Raw genomic sequence first — 19,514 nt, 5'->3', positions numbered from 1 at the left:
TTAACAGCAAGCATAACTATTTTTGCCGGTAAAGTCTTAGAAACCGTGCTATTTAAAGTTGAAAAACTTACGGGCTGCCCTAGAACAAGAACCCGTGCCAGCATAAGGCTGGCGTAATATAAAACGACAAGAAGTTGAAAAACAGATACGTAAATAAAAAGCAATAAAAAGTTGAACAACACATACATAAATAATTGATCACATAACTGAGGTTTGAAAATGCCAGAAAAATGGACTAACGCCACTTACCCAGTACTTGATAAAGAGCCATTTTCTTTTCCTTTCTCGGCTGTTCAGACTGACTGGCGTCAAATTACGAGCTCGGGAAGCACCGGGAGGAATGTCAGTTGAAGGAACTGCGCCATTTGTATGGCTAGAGTTTCCAGAGCCATCAGCGTTCCTATGTCCGCTTGACTGGTTCCCATGGAGGATGCTGGTGTTTACCGACCTGCCATCGCTCAAGCTGCGGTCAGCCACTGGACGTGAGTGAGTGACACTCTCGGCGTTTCCTAGACCTTCGTTTGTCTGACTGTCATGGAGGGCGTTGCATTTATCAGAGCTGCTGCTGCTCAGGTTCTGGTTGGACGGAGGATCTGCACTGATTATGAGGCTCGAATCTGGTGAGCCTTCGCGATCTTTGCTTTTGCTTTTATTGTTTTGTTGTTGGCGTCGCCTCTAACCGAATCTACTTCGTTATTTACAAAGTTTAGAATTTCTGGACTTCTATCTTCGTTATTTTTGTTTGAATGGGTGTCATGGAGAGCTCTATTTCTAACCAAATTCTCTTTGTTTAGCCTGTGGTCGGTCAGTGACTCGGAGCTGTTACTGGGATTTAGTTTTCCAGGGCTTTCCTGGTCATTGGTAACATAAGACTGATTTTCATCGTTTATACTTAACTCACTCACACTAGTCAATTCTGTCGCGTTACTTACGACGATACTGTTCACTGCTTCAGCTGTTCTGTCTGATATTGCTTCACCACTTTCAAGAAAATTAATCTCGGAACGCTCATCGAAATCTGCACTGCCATTGCCCGTGCAAGCATCTGTAACCAAACTTGCGTCGTCATCAATAACTTTGTTTGCACTAATTCCATGACTGGCACACGAATTTGTATTTCTATTTTTCACTCTCGAAGAGAGACTGGTGTTAGCACTTGTAGTAGTTTCGTTATTTAAATTCGGAACGAGATTTGTACGTGACTCGTCGACACTTGTCACACCTGTCGTATCGTCAATGGGAATGGCGACATCTGCATTGCCTCGGTCGTTTGCGATCTTGCCTTTGCTGCGTGAATTAATTTCAAATTGCTCATTGCTCTTGTTGATATCTGATTCACTGCCATCTTCCATGTTGTCATCCATTCTCGCCTTATGACTCCCCTGCCCTGAAAATAAGCGAAGAAAAGTTATTTACTAGGAATGTGCAGTAAATTATGGTAAACATGTCCTAAATTGAACTGGCATTTTGTATTATTTATGTATGGAATTACATTCAGAGACTGATGTTTTCTACTCCAAGTTTTTGTGGTCAGTAGGTAATACCTACAGCATTATTAAACATTGGGTCAGTGGGTCAGCATGAAAACAATGTAACGCAGTTTTTTCGTTAGGCAAAAAATTCACAGAGTTGTGCGTATACAGTTGCTTCAGTTTTTTTCGGTTGAAGGAATTATAGTTTGACAATCCCGTGCACTCTTTGCAAAATTGAATTAGTATACTATTGTACTTTCGCAGTTGAGAGAAAATGCAACAGACACTGAAAATGACATTCCACCAAAATTAACCTCTACTGCTCTGCTTTATTCGATACTCTCTCTCTCTCTCTCTCTCTCTCTCTCTCTCTCTCTCTCTCTCTCTCTCTCTCACACTAGATATCTCAAACCCTAAATATCTCAAGACTTAAGTTGAAAACTAAAAAGAAGGCGAAAAAGAATATTTGCATATTTGATTTAAAGAAAACCGGTAGTTATCGGGAGATTTGTGAAGTCGAATGAACATTTCGGTAAACTGAATTTCAAGAAATGAATGATCACAGTTTTCAGTTAATGATCACTCTGTGTATGCAGAGGCTAGCATTAGAAAGGTTTTCCTGCCCCGGGGGGGCTCCTTGTGGTTTCAGCAGCCTGTGGATGACGGCGGGAATGACTTTTATCTTTTTCACGAGCTGTTGTCTATTTGAGAAAAAATAAGTATTAAAATTTTAACCACAACTTTGACATGATTTTGCCCATTTTTCGATTCGTTATTTTTTTATGATAGCAATTCATATTTTCATTTTGTTTACTGTTTGCTTACCGCATGAATGTCAGAAAACGCTGGCAAGCTTAAGGATCCTTAAATGCGTCTGTAAGTTGAATAATAGCTGCCTACCTGGAACGCGGTTTGCATTCCTCATTGATGAATAGGTCTGGCAGTTGAATGACTCACAGCCGTACCTCGGCCTCTAAGTTGGGTGACGATGCAACGTCAGCTTCCACGTCTAAAAGTCTTTCGCCAACACTTCGCTCTACTCCGTAAGAATTTGTCGGAGGCTGTATGGCTTCCATTAAATTTTCCTTTACTGTTTTTTGTCTACGTGTATTGCAACTGTTATTCTCTTTATAAATAAGCAATATTCCAATTTGTGTGTGTGTGTGTGTTGAGTGTATAAATATAGGCTTCACCTAGTTCGGCTGAAGTAGTAGACATGACGGTTATAGGACGGTCCATAATTCTGTTTATCTCTCCCTTTCATGAAAACAACCCAACTTTTACTGTAAACTGAACGTCTTTCCGACAGATTATTCACCCGTTATTGTTTCTTCTCAAAGGATGCAACGCCCGTAAAGAAAAATAATCACAAACACACTCACACACAAACAAACAGGATAATTACTCAAAGAAAGATGGCAGATTTGTTTTCCAGTCGTATTTAGAATGCGCTAAAAAAACAGATAACTTACTATTTTAGGCAGGCAAACGGAGACATTACCGACGCCAGCCTTAATCTGGTAGTCTTACCACGTTAACGGTACGGTAGAATTTATCAAGGACTAACTCGCTTGTTTTGGCCATCGAATCCAGTCATAAGCAGAAGCCACAGCCCTTGCTCCTACTCTTCAGTTAAGGAACATGAAAAAGTATAGTAAAAAAGAAATACTCTCTCTCACACACACACACACACAGCTAATCGTATAAGTAGAAATAATAAAGTACAGACGCTGTGGGAGTTGCCTTGGTCAAAATCCTGCAAGCAGAGGGGAACTGCCGCCAACGAATGGCGTCACCAGGTCTTCTGAGTGGCTGGGGTGAATTCCCTTGACGTTGAAAATAGAAACACACCTGGTGTGTATTGATTATCCTTGTCTTGAGTTAAGGCGGTGTAGAAATAACAAAATGGTGTAGAAATAAAAACTGGTTCTTTGAAATGAAAAGAAAGTCATTCTGAATTGAACGGTATTAGTTCGATGCCAGAATATAATTTTAGGACATATGCTTTTCATGGGTTTTCAGTTAGAGTAAATGTTTCAGAACCTGACAGATATTTGTGTATGGAAATAAAAAAAAGGGTGTAAGAATTTGTCTTGAGTTAAAAACAAAATGGAATTGATCTGTGTATAAAAGTACATCTAATTAAGCTGAGTAATAACGAAAGGAAAGTCAGAATAGAAATGGACGATATTAGTCGAATATGATAATATAATTTATCAGGTGAATTCTAAAGATACTTGTGCGTATGAGTGAGACTCGACTTACATACATCCTTCTTCCTGATTAAGTGGTTTACGTTAACCTCATTCTGACATGTCGGAAGCGGGTTAAAATCAGAGTTACTTCCTTGTTTCTTCTTTCAGGTCTAAGGCTTTGTAGTGACAAGCATATCTAAAAGGTCTAAAGAAATGGACAAGTTTCAAGAGGTCACTGTGGCTATTACAAATGCATTTACATATCGGGTGAAAAAGGTGACCAGTAGACTTTCTCTCTCTCTCTCTCTCTCTCTCTCTCTCTCTCTCTCTCTCTCTCTCTCTACGCACACACACACAGATACACACACACACAAACATATATATATATTGTGTATATAGTGAGTAAAAAAAAAGTGAGATAATAGAGGAGTGCATATGCTGTCAAATTACAGTATATTCTGATATTCGAGTAATGTACGTATGTACATTACATATATATATATATATATATATATAGATATATATATATATATATATATATATATATATATATATATATATATATATATATATATATATATTGTGTGTGTGTATATAATGTGAGAGTAAAAAAAGTGAGGTAATAGTGAGTATATATGCTGTCAAATTATATTCTGTTATTCTGAGTAATGTACGTATGTACATTACTGTATATACTGTATATAGGTGTATATATATATATATATATATATATATATATATATATATATATATATATATATATATATATATATATATATATTATATATGTATATGTATATACACACAATCACACATTCATACATACATACACACGCAGGTCAGAAAAGATGAAGATTCTTTTAGAGGTCAGTCCATAGGGTCGAGACGTGGAAACTGCTGACCTAGGATGTTTTTCTCAATCTTCTTCAATGCTTGTTGTAGAAGTATGTTTTCGATGGGATCGGAATTCACAGACCCTTGGGAGATACGCATAATATTTGATTGCCTAGTTAAGGTGGATTTTATCAATTGGTCCTTGAACTGACGGCTGCTCCTAAAAACGATGTGTGTCAGTCGACACGAATATTCAAATAATATATAATTGATATAACTGGAATTTTCATGTCCGTATCTGATCAGACAGTTATGCTGAAAGAATCTCTGTGATAAAAATTTACTTCCAAATCCCCGTATGGGATTTATCACAGTCGCAACAGGGATTTTTATATACACTGATGTATTGGGGATCTGGTTTTTGTTGAACATTAAATACAGGTTTTTCGACAGTGTAAGGACTGCTGAAAACAAAAGAATTGGCACGTGCTATGGTTTGACCTAGCTTTTTAATGCTGCCCAGGTACGGGATTTTGATTTTACGTCTGTCTCCATAGGGTTTCACTTCTGGGTACTGTAGAAGATTCGAGGATTTGATTGGTATTTAAAACATGGTAGTTCCTAGCATAAATATTCTGGAGAGCATAAATATTCTGGAGTATAAAATTCTGAGTGTCAAAATTAAATTGTATCCCAATTATATTTTTACTGAGATATTATAGTAATTGGAAAAGTAAATGTAAGATAAGGCGAAATTAGGTTTCCTGTAGGCAGTAAATTTCTATTCTGTGGTATTTCTAGTGATTAAGACGCCAGAAAAGGAATTTTGTTTTCTTATTTCACGAATTATAGTAAATTTAACGTTTAAAACTTAATTGAAAAAATTGCCGCAACTAGGATTCTGGAAAGTTAAAATGTCGTCGACATGTCTCATCCAAATTATGTCTTTAGGTTTTATAGGATTTATAATCACTGTTCCAGAGTAACCTAACAGATATATAAGTTATCGGGTACTGGACTTTGAGGGCTGCCCAAGCTACAGCCAAAAATCTGTTTGTAGAACAGTTCTACGTATTTTATTATTTTATCCAATGACACGGAAAAAGATACTAGTTTTCTGACCAAAACCGTAAGATATCTTGCAGAATTTAAGTACACACAATATGTATATGTATATGTATATGTATATATATATATATATATATATATATATATATATATATATATATATATATATATATATATATATATATATTATATACAGTATATATATGTGTGTGTGCGTGCTTGCGCGCTCGCTTGCTTCAAGCACATTCTTGTAGTAATATACACTTCTTCAGGGTACCGGACAAAGTGAAAACCAGCTGAGAGACATCTTTCACTTTGCAGTGTACCCTGGGTATATTAAAAAAACCTTAGGAATAGATGCTTTTCATTATATCCTCTGGCTCTTGCACTGCATTCCGTGGCCAAGGTGACGAATATATATATATATATATATATATATATATATATATATATATATATATATATATATATATATATATATATATCACTTTTATACATATAGTGTGTGTGTGTGTGTAGAATCTAGTTGTCACTTTTTATCAGATAATTGTAATTGTAATAGCTACAACGCCCTCTTGACTTCGCGAATTCTTTGCGCTTTTTTGGATACGCTTGTCATTAAAAAGCCTTAAGATCCAAGTGCAAGAAATATGTAGAACTTATGATGTCCGGTAGCGGGAAACAAACCTGCGTTACCATAATCACGACGAGGTCATGTTGCCGACCTGACCACGAGAAGGATAAAAGGTTTCTTGCCTCTTGTACATACATAAACCTGTCGTTTTCAGATGTATATATTAGAACTGGAATAGTCCCATCCTCACCATCGTCGCCAAATGGACAATTGTTTTTATTGCTTTTTAGGTTAGAATCTATGTAATTGTAATAGCCACAGGTTTATGTGTGTACAAGAGGCAATAGGCTCTTATCCTTCTCGTGGTCAGGTCGGCAACGTGACCTCGTCGTGATTATGGTAACGCAGGTTCGTTTCCTGCTACCGGACATCATAATTTCTACATATTTCTTGCACTTGGATCTTAAGGCTTTGTAGTGACAAGCATATCCAAAAAAGCTCGAAGAATTCGCGAAGTTAAGAGGGTATTGTGGCTATTACAATTACACACGCACACACACACACACACACACACACACATATATATATATATATATATATATATATATATATATATATATATATATATATATATATAATGTACTCATGCAGTCCTTACAGTTATTAGGTAGTTAAATTTTAATTTCCATGCAGTATAACTGAAAAACTGATAAAATAAAAAAACGTAAAATTACATATCTTTTAAGAGTTGAAGACGAATTGATATCTTCAGTCTTACGGCATTTTGTTGTTCCGAGTCATCCGTGAATAGAAAGGTAAAATATTTTCTTTATTGGAGCAATTTTTAGTAAGGTAAAAAGAAAGTGTCAAGTAACAACACATACACATGCACACGCACTTACACAAACGCTTGTAAACTTTTAAAGACTCTCATAACCTTGTAGGTAATAATGTTTATGCCATCTGTATGTATTCGATTTGAAGGCAGTGCCAGAGGAAGGTTGTATAAGGTAATACCATTGATATTCATCTTAAAGCTGTCAGTTGTAAGGTAATTTTAGCAGTATCATAACTCTTCTCAGACTCCAAGGTAGCTTTGATAGCCACATAAACGTTTGTATTGCCGAGGATTAAATATACAGATTATGTTGCGTTCAGTTTTTCTAGATAGCTTAAATTTCACTTCTTTTCTTCTTCCAGATTCTAAGTTCAACATCGTGGAACCCTGTCTTTCTCCATATAGATATGTATCGGTCATATCTGTCTGTCTATCTAGACTGTGCATCTGTCAGTCTGTCATAATGTTTTGCACACACACACACACACACCACACACTACCCTCTTTGCTTTACCTATTCTCTCGTCCTACCAGCATCAAATATATTTACTCCCAAATACCTATACGAATAAGATGAAAGTTTTCGGAAAGTGGTGGAAGTGACCGTTATGCCGTATATTTGTTTCCCTCCGAAGCCAACTCGTTTAGGAGAAAGGGCTTAATGTTGAGGGAAATAAATGGGCGAAGTAAGGAAGGTAGTGTGGGCAAAACATTTTGAGACCCTTCAAGCGTTTGTTGAAGCCAGGAAGGGGATATATGAAGGGACTGCCAAGCAGCTCTCTTTTATAGAAGTGAAGTGTGGATGCTGAATGCGAATGAAAGAAGCAAGGTTGGAGACTTCAGTATTTTGGGCCGCTAATGCCGAATATGAATACAAAATTTGTAATAGATTGCAATTTGTTTGCAATGTAGTGATGTTGCAAGTAATGAAACGTAGTTGAACGCGGATGAAATAATAAAAATGTCAGTTTAGATGAAAGGATGGCCCAGAGTCTTTTGGGATGGTTTGATCATGTTGAGAGAATGGAAGACACTAGACGGGTGATAAAAGTTTGCTGCTTGAAGGTGTTAAGCGGAAGTAGGCGCATAAGATGCAGAAAGCACTGGATAGATTGCCTGATAAAAGTAATGTAATGGAAGGTCATTAATATCCCGGAAGCATCAGAGTACGTGCCGAGGTAAAGGTGAAAGCCGCAGTTTATGTGTAAGGCTGTCGATGCGGTGATGGTGAGCTTTCTGTTGAGGTGCATGAAGCTTTTTAATGATACATTTTTTTTAAATGGCCACCTTCAGGCATTGCATAATATTTGGATCAAATCTCTAGTTGTCTAACTTTGTCATGTGATACAGCTTAGTTAAAATATCTCCTCTAGTCTTCTTTGATTTTTATACGAGTATTTACTCTACTTGTCTGCGCAAGAAATGAATTTGCACGTGTCAGTGGAATGTTTATATGTATCCTGTCATAAATCTCGGTGAAGATGCCAAATTGTAAATTTCCTTTTCAGCTGAGTTGAATCGTCGGTTGGAGGAAATTTTACAGTTGAGGGTAAGGTTGAATTCAGTAAGAAGAAAACTTAATTTTTTTGGTAAATAGCTAAGATTACTGATTGAGACTTTGACCTTCACGGTGTTAATTGGCTGAGCTGTGGTGACTTGGAGAAAATTCTCCCATTCAGTTGTCGCTTTACGTGTTTACCCACTTCTCAAACGCAGAGGAGATTTAACTTTATGTGGTCGGAGGACATTTAACTTGAGCACAAATCTAAAGATGTAAAACAAGTTAGATAAATGGAAAACTCGACTTGGAATTGTCGTTCTCGAGGATCATTAAAATCACACAGTTTTACGTTATCAGTACCCCCACAGCATAAAAGAACTCTTGCATTAGTATCATGTGGGCAATAATAAGTATGTCAAATCCCACTTGAAGAGGTTTAACGAAATTTAGCGTTGCCAAGTTCACATAAAAAATCTCTGTAGTCTTAAAAAATTTTCAAGGAAGAGTTACGTATACTGGTTTCAGTCTAATTGTTTGTAGCAAAATACTTGATGAATCTTTAAACTGGAAAACTTTTTCAAAATGGGATCTCTTGAATGATGCTACGCAGTTTTACACTGTTTTATTCAGTTTTTTTTCTCAAGCTTTCGAATTGTTTCACGTCGTTATGTAGGTTGACCATTTTGAAAGGTTTTCCAGTTTAAGGAATATTAAAGTATTCCTGATGCAAACGCGATTAAATTCTAACCAATATAAACCTTTCAGTATAAATTTGTGAAACTCCAGTCACTTTTTTATGTGAATTTCACCACATCCCCCGCGGTGACCAATTCCATTCTAGGAAGCAACGCTAAATTTTGTCACATTTCTTCAGGTAGGATTCAACGTATTATTTGTTCATGTCCACATAATACTAACACAAGAATTCCGTTAGAGATGGTGGTGTTGATAACGGGTCCTTGTCCGATTTTTATGTTTTCTGAGAATGTTACTTCTAAGACGAGTTTTCCATATATTTAACTCGTTTTATTTTCTCATTTTCATAGCATTGCATTGGAGAACTGGAGGGTTTACATCAGTGTCCTTACCCTTTTTGTAAAGTGCTTTAAAATTTCTTCTCATAAAGTGATTTTAAAGTTTTTCATTAAACTTTTATTGTGTCGATTTTATGACAAAATATATATTTTATGGTTAGCATTTGCAATAATACTCTTTGGTTTAGCTTCCGGCATGTATGCCGATTCATCATAAATTTCCAGGCAATGGTTAGAGTGTCTTAAGAGTAAGTAAACGAAGTGATTTATAAAAATAGCAATAGCTATTTAGAGTACCAAGAAATAAGGCTGGATACTGTTACGCAAAGCAGTCTCGGCCACTGCTAGAAATCTGTTTGATTACCCAGTGTTGGAACAACTGGAACGCTTCTGTTATGTTTTGATAAATGGTTTAGTCGGTGCATAATTCTTCATATCAGAGTCGTGATATTTTGTAGGCGTCTGTTGTTTACAGAAGATTTTGTCGTCAGTTTTGCTAGTTTGAACAGCGCACCTACGATGCTGGTAGGTAAATTCCAATTGTAGGTTGAACAGCGTACTTTCGATGCTAGTAGGTAAATTCCAATTGTAGGTTGAACAGCGTACTTTCGATGCTAGTAGGTAAATTCCAATTGTAGTTTGAACAGCGTACTTTGGATGCTAGTAGGTAAATTCCAATTATAGGTTGAACAGCGTACTTTCGATGCTAGTGGGTAAATTCCAATTGTAGTTTGAACAGCGTACTTTGGATGCTAGTGGGTAAATTCTAATTGTAGTTTGAACAGCGTACTTTCGATGCTAGTGGGTAAATTCAATTGTAGTTTTGAACAGCGTACTTTCGATGCTAGTGGGTAAATTCAATTGTAGTTTGAACAGCGTACTTTGGATGCTAGTGGGTAAATACCAATTGTAGTTTGAACAGCGTACTTTGGATGCTAGTGGGTAAATACCAATTGTAGTTTGAACAGCGTAGTTTGGATGCTAGTGGGTAAATACCAATTGTAGTTTGAACAGCGTACTTTGGATGGTAGTGGGTAAATACCAATTGTAGTTTGAACAGCGTACTTTGGATGCTAGTGGGTAAATACCAATTGTAGTTCGAACAGCGTACTTTGGATGCTAGTGGGTAAATTCCAATCGTAGTTTGAACAGCGTACTTTCGATGCTAGTAGGTAAATTCCAATTGTAGTTTGAACAGCGTACTTTCGATGCGAGTGGGTAAATTCCAATTGTAGTTTGAACAGCGTACTTTGGATGCTAGTGGGTAAATACCAATTGTAGTTTGAACAGCGTATTTCCTATGCTAGTAGGTAACTTCCAATTATAATGCCAGTCGAGCACAACTTGCTGATTCCCCGCCCACTGGTATGGAACCATCCGATTATTTAGTAGGTATATTACACAGCCAGGATTGTTATATCATGCGTACTCGCGGTTAGAAGAAAATCCGTGGTACATTCTAGTGGGTGTCCTTGAGAGAGAATCTTGAAGGAGTTTCCATTCGCCTCTCGAATCACTTGAATGCTTAGTCATGATTAGGAACTTTGACGAGAAGACTTATAAAAGCTACGCAGCCCGTATATTGATTACCGCTGTTTGTATTCTATTTTGTTGCTGTCTATGCAGAATGACACATAACAGGCAAAATTGAATACTGAATCTGTACTGATACTACATTTTCCCTACAGGAGTTACTTTATCCGATTAGTCATTTTTAACCTTGGGTAATTTTTCTCGTCACAACAAAAGTACCCCGTAGGGGGTTAGTGCCGTCAATACACCTCATCCAGTGCACTATAGACATTACTTACGGTCTTTGTAGCCCCCCTTCGGCCCCTAGCTGCGACATCTGTCATTCCTTTTACTGTACTTCCGTTCATATTCTCTTTCTTCCATCTGACTTTCCACCCTCTTCAACAATTGTTTCATAGCGCAACTGCGAGGTTTTCCCTCCTGTTACACCTTTCAAGCCTCCTTACTGTCAATTTCCGTTTCAGCGCTGAATGACCTCATAGGTCCCAGCGCTTGGCCTTTGGCCTAAATACTATATTCTATTCTGCAACAACAATAAATCCTGAACAGTCGTGGTTACATTGACCCTTCCCGATAAAAGAAAAAAATGTGGGGGGGGCGGGGGTTGAAAGGAATGTTCGGAAGACGTAGATAATCATATTGTACGAAACATTTGGAGATCTTACACCCACACAACGAACTTGGTATCGAACAGACTGGGGAAAACCCATAGTTACCATTCCACTTACTAAAAATGTTAGGGAAACCCCCAACAGACAAGAAACTCAGGGAATTAATCTATGCAAAAAAAGAGAAGAAAATGAAAATTTTAAAAAATAAACGTGCGTTGCAGCAGGACCCTTGATGGCCATGAGCTGACCTTGGAAACGTGACTGTCCTTTATTTATATTCTCAGTTTGTTTCGTCCAAGTTAATTAACGCGCATTTCCCATCTATGTCTCTTGCTTTATAATTTCGGTAAGAATAGCTCTTGACGAGGATAGTGGGCCCAGGTAGCATAAGAATAAATGACTGAAAACAGTGAATTCTTCCTCAGATAAGATGCTTACAGTTAGGAAAGCGATAAAAAAATTTCAAGAAAAAGGACAGAGTGACGTCTACATTCTTGGAACAGGAGCGATCACGCGACCACGATTAGAAGCGAACGCAGTGATAGATTCAAGGGTTGTCTGCCTTTGTGTGGGACAGTTTGAGTCCAGTTTCAATTATAATAACATGCGATTCACACGGTAGATAAAAGATGCCGTACAGAAAGGTTTGTAGAGCAAAATGTCTGTAGTAACAAGTGAAACCAAATGCGAAGTAAGTTTATTTTTACTTTTCCTAGATGGCGTGGTATAACCTAGAGGCCAAGTGCTTGAAAAGATAGCAACACATGATCATCCACGGCCCCCGCTATCACACAAACACGCAGTTACAGTAAACCCCCAGGTTAGGAAAACCGGACTTCTGCGAACGAACATTGACGTGAGGGCTGAGGACTCTGGAAAGCTACGAAGGTAGGATAGGCTACTGGATTTCCCAGCACGAAGTTTAGTAGCCTTGCGAATTTTAACCTTCCAGAATTGGAAGTCCAAAGTAATTATAGAGCGGTTGGCAACTGACTGAATGTTTAATGTTTTAGAGAGAGAGAGAGAGAGAGAAGAATAATCATCTCAGTACTGCTGTGAGTAAAAGAGGCTCGAGTCTCTCTCTCTCTCTCTCTCTCTCTCTCTCTCTCTCTCTCTCTCTCTCTCTCTCTCTCTCATGACTTCGCTAAAATCTATAAAACCAGTCGCTGCGTATTTGTAATGAAGTTCTTTCTTGAGACATACAGTAAATGTCATGTGTTTTTTGTCAACGTTTAGCCTTCATTGTTTATCTCAGTATTACAGACATCACATCATTTTCCTTCTCTTGTCTCTCTCAAAAATCGGTATCATCCGTTGGTGAATTCCTCTTTGCATACTAAGATTTTGTTGAAAGAGGCAGCGGATTATGACTTGGTGGGTAGTCAGCAGTTGCAGGTAGCAACCAGAACAGTGTAGGGAGTTGATTCAGCAGCACCAACCTAAAATTCTTAGTTTATACTTCAGGATTCGTGTTTGTTTATTTGTGACATCATTAATTATTCTCCTTTTTTTTAATGTTTGCTCATCCGGATCTCGGTGAAAACATTAACAACATCCTTTGAATTTTAAACGAAATATTCATTAATTTATTGGTTTATATCGAATGTATTATTCACTTGCTTTTCTCAGTGTAAACAAAAACGGTAAAGATAACTTCATTCGACCTTTGTTATATATATTATATAATTATATATATTATACATGTGTGTGTGTTTGTATGTGTGTATACAAGTAAGAAGCTGTGTGTGTGTGTAAAACAAATCATTTGTAGAAAATACCCTTTATTATCATTAGTTAATAAAAGGATATTCAGTTTCTTTACGTGGAGGGGTTAAACATCATTACTGGTGTCTGTGTGTGTGTTTCAAGTTCATGACAACTATTCGAGGCCATTTCCCCCCGTAGATACCCTGAGGATCTCAATATAAATGCAAATCTGATGCGTACTGACCAACATCTTTTCATGCACCCTCTCGGTAAAACTGCGTTCCAGAGCGACGGATAAATAAACCAGTTTAATAATTATATAAGCACATTTTAAGAGTTAGTCTTTTGGCAAATAAAATATGCGATAACGTATTCATCAGTGTGTTAAAATAATTCATCTCTCAGGATCAGAAGCGCTTGAAAAATTACAAGAGAGAGAGAGATTTCGTGATTTATTTGACTAAAACGACGGTTATTTAGAATCAACTAGTGTCTGTTTGTCAGTATGAAAAGGTATATAGTAAGATGAAACCAGAAAGGATTATTTGCTTTATCATTTCGGCATATATAACCGATTTGCATTCCTTGCCAGATGAAACATAACAGCAACATTCTGACAGAATTAAAGGGCGTCTGTGGTAAAATAAAACTGTTATATATTTAAGGGGCTTTTCCTCTTGGGTATCTATTAATTTTTGAGTTTATTTACAACACGATGAATTAACAGATGACATTCTCAGAGGTTGGAACCGGGATCTCAAGCTCTGTGTGATAAATGGGACAGGCGAGAAGCTTAACAGTATCAGCGGGTATATGTATCTGTCATTTGGAAGTATTTATCCTCAGTTCGCAAGACAGCGCCGAGGAGAAAAATGCTTGCAAAATTCATCATATAATTTTTTTTTATTTTTTATTCCTTTGATCACTGAAGGAAGTATGTTGGTTAGAAGCCCCCCTGCTAGTCGTCAGAAACAAAATCCGGCTAATTTTCTCGATATTTAGTTAGAAGCTATCAGCGCGTACAATATATTCATATACAGCAGTGCTAGTAATTCTAATGTAAGATTGGAAAATAACTGTCTTAAAAAGATGGGCTTAGTTATAAAGTTTTCTGGGTCAGAGTTGGACACTGAGCTTCTCATTAATTTTTGTAGGTGTCGATTACGAGTTTCTTTTTCTATGATTGATGTAGTAGCGGCATAATTGTCATCTGCCTCTGCTCTGTATTGATATTAAATTTTTGGTGTTGGAATATGGGTAAAGTTGATAATAATAAAATATTAATTTGCAAGTTCTTAAGTTTAATTGTACCGTGAAATTAAAGTAAAAATAAGCTTCGTTAAATTTTTCGTTAAATTGTAGGTACGTTTCGAGGCAACATTTGAAACAAGAGATGAGCTCAGTATTCAAATAAGTACATATAGATTTGTTAGCATTATTACTATGAATATTGTTATTTCAGTGGATGAAACCTATTTACATGGAATAAGCACTGAAGGGCCATTGACGTGAAATTCAAGGTTCCAAACAGTGTTGTTTTCAACCTCCCACCGCAGACCCCACACTACAGCAGTAACTGATCGTGATACAGAGCCAGTGATTTTTCATCGCCCTTGGGGAGACGCGAACCCGCGACATCGGAGTGGCTTACCACGACGCTAACCGCTATACCAGCGAACCAGAATGAAGCAGATTTGAAAATTCCTTACAGGCTAAATTAATCGTTGTGGTTTTTTGAATTTTGGCAAGTGATGAATTTTCAGTTGAAATTCTATATCAAATATGTACCAAGTTGTTGTTTAAGATCTGCGCAGATTCGAAGCCTAAGATATTATGAATAAAATTTTGCTGAATGCAAATCTAGAGGTCATAAATTGAAAATGGTTGATGTGTCGGGTGATAATCTATATACAAAACACATTTTTCGTGATCTTCACATGGGCTAAACACTTGTTGATGAGGTAATGGATCTTCTTGCTTCTTTCATAAAATGTAATAACTATGTATATATATATATATATATATATATATATATATATATATATATATATATATATATATATATATATATATATATATATATAATAATGTGTCTGTATGTATGTGTGTATGAGATGTATGTATACATACATACATACATACATACATACATACATACATACATACATACATATAATGAGACAATGTAAAACCTGATCAGTTTTGCCTTTATTTAATAATTCTTGAAGAGGACTGATATATAATGGTAGAAATTAGTACACGGTAGGGGGACACTACAACCAAACATACAGACGATTGCGAAGACATATTGGCACAGGACAGGATGAAGAACCTTAACCTCATTTGTGACAGAGGTCACTGCACCATTAACAAATCTTGTTCTACTCTGCAAGTGGGCCCACTCCTTCCCTATTAAGACCAGTCAGACTACCTTCCTAAGAATGTGTGTACAGTTTACAAATTTCTTTTGAAATACAGGAACTGAACATTGGTCTCTGTCACAGCTGAGGTTAGGGATGCTCCCAGTCCTATTAAGTGCCATTATTTTTTGAGTCTTGTGTATATTCGTTTGTGTGTCACCCTACCCTTTATATAATGTAAATATTATCATTGTGTATCTGTCCTATTAAAGGTGTTTTGATTAAAGGTTAAAGTGGTCAGGATTTATACTCTGTGCTACATAATACAAACATCATAAATTATGTTCAGTGATTTTTAAGCGCCTGCGCTTGCGCGCGCGCGCGCGCACACACACACACACACACACACACACACACTTGTGTATATATACCATATATGTATATATATGTATGTATATAAATATACATATATATAGATATATATATATATATATATATATTTTTACCATGCACCTCTACCCCTTAGAAGGCGTAGCTACTGAATGTGTTAGACTCCCAGTTCTCAACAAGCCCTTTGGTGTGAGATTAAGTCACCGTGGTTACAACCCACCACCTTCGACTGAACTGCCAGGTACATACATACTTCCATGCTTACGTCTGCAGAGGCATAGATGGATCAAACCGATCAAGACCAAAGCGTTCCGGCTTGCTTCGGATTAGAACCCGGGAAGTTTTGCAAGTGAAGATGCAGAGGGTAAAAGACAGCGTCTTTGTCCATCTAACCAACGCAGATTTTATGTACGTCCACAAATCTCCAGATCATACACAGTACGAAAATACGATGCTCAGTATCTCCGTACGATGAGCTACAACACATGGATAATTGTCGGCGAAAAACCGGTAAACATTTTGCAAGAGAAGGATCTTTTGAAGTCTGTCGTTAATGGAGACTTCAATGCACTGCAGGTAGAAGTATTCTAAAAAATCTTCTACTTTTGGAATTTCGCAGATCATCATTGCCGACATATCTGAATTATTATTATTATTATTATTATTATTATTATTATTATTATTATTATTATTATTATTATTATTAGCCAACGTTGCCATTATTACTGTTATATTGCTACTCATTTGTAAGAATAAGGTGAACCCCTTTACATCATTAGATTAGACAACAAGCCCCCTGTACCAAATATTAAAGCACAAAAATAAATGTCTGAAATAAAAACTGAGGTATTGTGAGCCAACGCAAACGTAAAAATAGAGGATTACTCGAATCAGCATTCACAAAAGAAGATTATATAACTATAAAAACCGAAAGCGAGAAACACGCGACCGAAGTTGCACAGTCAAATCGAGAAGAAAGGTCTGCTATTACTTTAGCCTTGAGGGGACAGACTCGTTAACTCTGTGAGATCCTTTAGGGCCATGGGTTTCGATCACAGTTCACTCCCCCTTCCCCACCACTTTTTCAACCCTCCCCTCCCCTCCTACTCCAACACAATCAGTTTTTCATAGTTGCGTCCGCCATATGCACATTTTTCTTTTAAGCGACCTGACATACATGCACTTGTGATGCAAAGATGAAAAGACGTGTGGTGTTGAGGGAAGGGGGTCGCCTCCTTACACCTCCCCCACCATCGCCAAGGTGATAAGATTTCGATTTACCCCCACTATTTGAAATTATGGAATGAGGTTTAAAATAACTTTCTTTTTTTTTTCATGCTAGTCAAGATAAGAAGCTACACTTCAAGTTTACAACACAAGCATGCGCAGAGGAATAATTCAGAACAATCACGTGCCCGACATTTCCGATCATGCGTACACTGTCACCTCGACCAGCCATGAGAGAAACTGAGATATCACAGTTAGGTAACACTTCAAATCTCCCTGCAGTAAGACATTTCCTGTACTCAGGGTTTTACGAAATCGTGGTATCACATCTGGATGTTCCTCTGTGAGCGTAGAGGGTAGAAGTGGTTATGATCATACCTTCCGACCACTCTCTGTCATATCCATCACACCACAGCCGATTTTCACCGAAACGCTATACAGTAGACTACGACGAGTGCTTCAGGTAGAAAATTCATGTAGGTCGGGCTGATTGAGGCGCGATCGGTAATAACAGTACTTCCGTGTTCCCCCCCACCCCTCCACGTACCTTATGATCAACTTTTAAACTGCATGGTGCACCAAAGACTACACTTGGATATAATTTTTAACAATCGGTATCACTGCTAAATCGGAGAGAGAGAATTAGAAAGGTACAGGTCTCTCGCTCAGGTGGGCCACTTCAACAGTGATTGTAATCTTGCCAGGCAGGTGAGTCCCTCCTACGAGAAACGCCCGCTTGGTCTCAGTAGCCCTGGTTAACACGTCGTACAAGGTCTCCAGTTCCAGATGTACGATTAAATGACCCTCGCATTAATCAATCAATTGCGTTATGGTAATGCGCCAATAGGGATGTGATGAACGCGGGTGTGTTAGTTGATGGTCTTCACGTTACTTTTCCAGCAACTGACAGCTGTCAGGAGCCAAGCAACTGAGGTAGTCATTTTAGGGGAGATGTGACTTGCGTTCTGTAGGCCAGTCACGTAGGATGGCATTCTCTTACGGGATCCTATACTATACGCTGTACATCAACCAACGTTGTAACACCTAGTTAATCTGACGGCATGGCGGATTAAGAATTGCTTATTTTGATTATGCACTCGAGTTATACTCATTTGTAAGGCTAGGCTACATGATCGTATAAAAAAACATGTATACACACAAACATATGTATAGCCTACGTACACAACACACACACACACACACACACACACACACACACACACACACACACACATATAAACTTATCACTAAACAACAGAATATAAAATGATAACACGAACTCTCAGCAAGGCCATATAGTAGTCCTTGTTTACAGCGACTTCATACTGAGAATATACTTAACGCAGTACGTATGGGGGCGGTGCTGATAATACTGCCAAGCACATCGCCAATTCCAGAGATCATGATAAATATCATGTAGCCATTATTAATACAAAATTAAATATCACCAAGGGAGATTGTATTGTAATATAATTAACCTCAAGGTATAAAAGTATATCCAAATGGATGGTAATTCCTCTTAGTGTCACGCCTGGAGGCGTGGAAATAGTTGATATAAATAAGTAAATAACTTGATGTTACTGGGAAACATAACTGTATTTCACTTACAGTTATCAGTCAGAAGGATCCTGAAGAAACAATAAGAAATGAAATCGATGTCTTATTGCATTTTGTAGACTATTCGTTAGAAAGTCGTCCTCTTAGGTGTTGCGTGAGACTGACGCAGTGTCTCCAACAAAGACACCCCCAGAAATGGGATCAGAAATGAATCTATGTATGATATTTTCCTACTTAACATTTGTTGGTACTTGTCTAAACACTCGTGGAACTAGAACACTATTTTATTACGCTAGCGCGCGTCAGTAGATGCAGCACGTGTTCGATCGCAGGGCAAGCTGCAAGAAGGATATTTCCTTATATTACAGTTAGTAACTTACCTAAGTAGAAGAGCTACCAAGAGCAATAGGGAGCAATTTATCCCATTAGGTTGACAAAGCTGCTGGTCATTGCAACTGGGCAGTTACTCCTTGCGTTACATTCCAGTTTTTCAGCGCTTTTCTCGTTCGTCCTTTTGATTTTGGAAAGAAAAAATAAAAAAAAGCTTTGTCAAGAGGAATAATACAGGGATAAAGAAATAGAGAACTAGCGTAACAGGACTACAGTCATAATA

General features: G+C 37.5%; 1 protein-coding gene across 2 annotated transcripts; it reads right to left on the bottom strand.

Moving 5' to 3' along the window:
• Positions 1–251: 251 nt before the first annotated feature.
• Positions 252–18,095, bottom strand: LOC136840121 (putative uncharacterized protein DDB_G0282133). Of its 2 annotated transcripts, none has more exons than XM_067106516.1 (2): positions 17,892–18,095; positions 252–1,387 (listed from the first exon to the last, which is right to left on the bottom strand). In XM_067106516.1, the coding sequence occupies exon 2, from the start codon at positions 1,362–1,364 to the stop codon at positions 603–605; it is 762 nt and encodes a 253-aa protein (XP_066962617.1). In that variant the 5' UTR covers positions 1,365–1,387; positions 17,892–18,095; the 3' UTR covers positions 252–602. The 2 variants fall into 2 exon arrangements, with proteins under 2 accessions (XP_066962617.1, XP_066962618.1); XM_067106517.1 differs by lacking the exon at positions 17,892–18,095 and adding an exon at positions 4,494–5,067.
• Between the last annotated feature and the right edge of the window lie 1,419 nt (positions 18,096–19,514).

Source organism: Macrobrachium rosenbergii, chromosome 7 (genome assembly GCF_040412425.1).
Source record: "Macrobrachium rosenbergii isolate ZJJX-2024 chromosome 7, ASM4041242v1, whole genome shotgun sequence".
Taxonomy (NCBI): domain Eukaryota; kingdom Metazoa; phylum Arthropoda; class Malacostraca; order Decapoda; family Palaemonidae; genus Macrobrachium; species Macrobrachium rosenbergii.
This window is presented reverse-complemented; position numbering and strand designations above follow the sequence as displayed.

Bases quoted from the DNA above. Each gene is read 5' to 3' on its own strand.
- LOC136840121 (XM_067106516.1), bottom strand. From the start codon at position 1,364: ATGGATGACAACATGGAAGATGGCAGTGAATCAGATATCAACAAGAGC.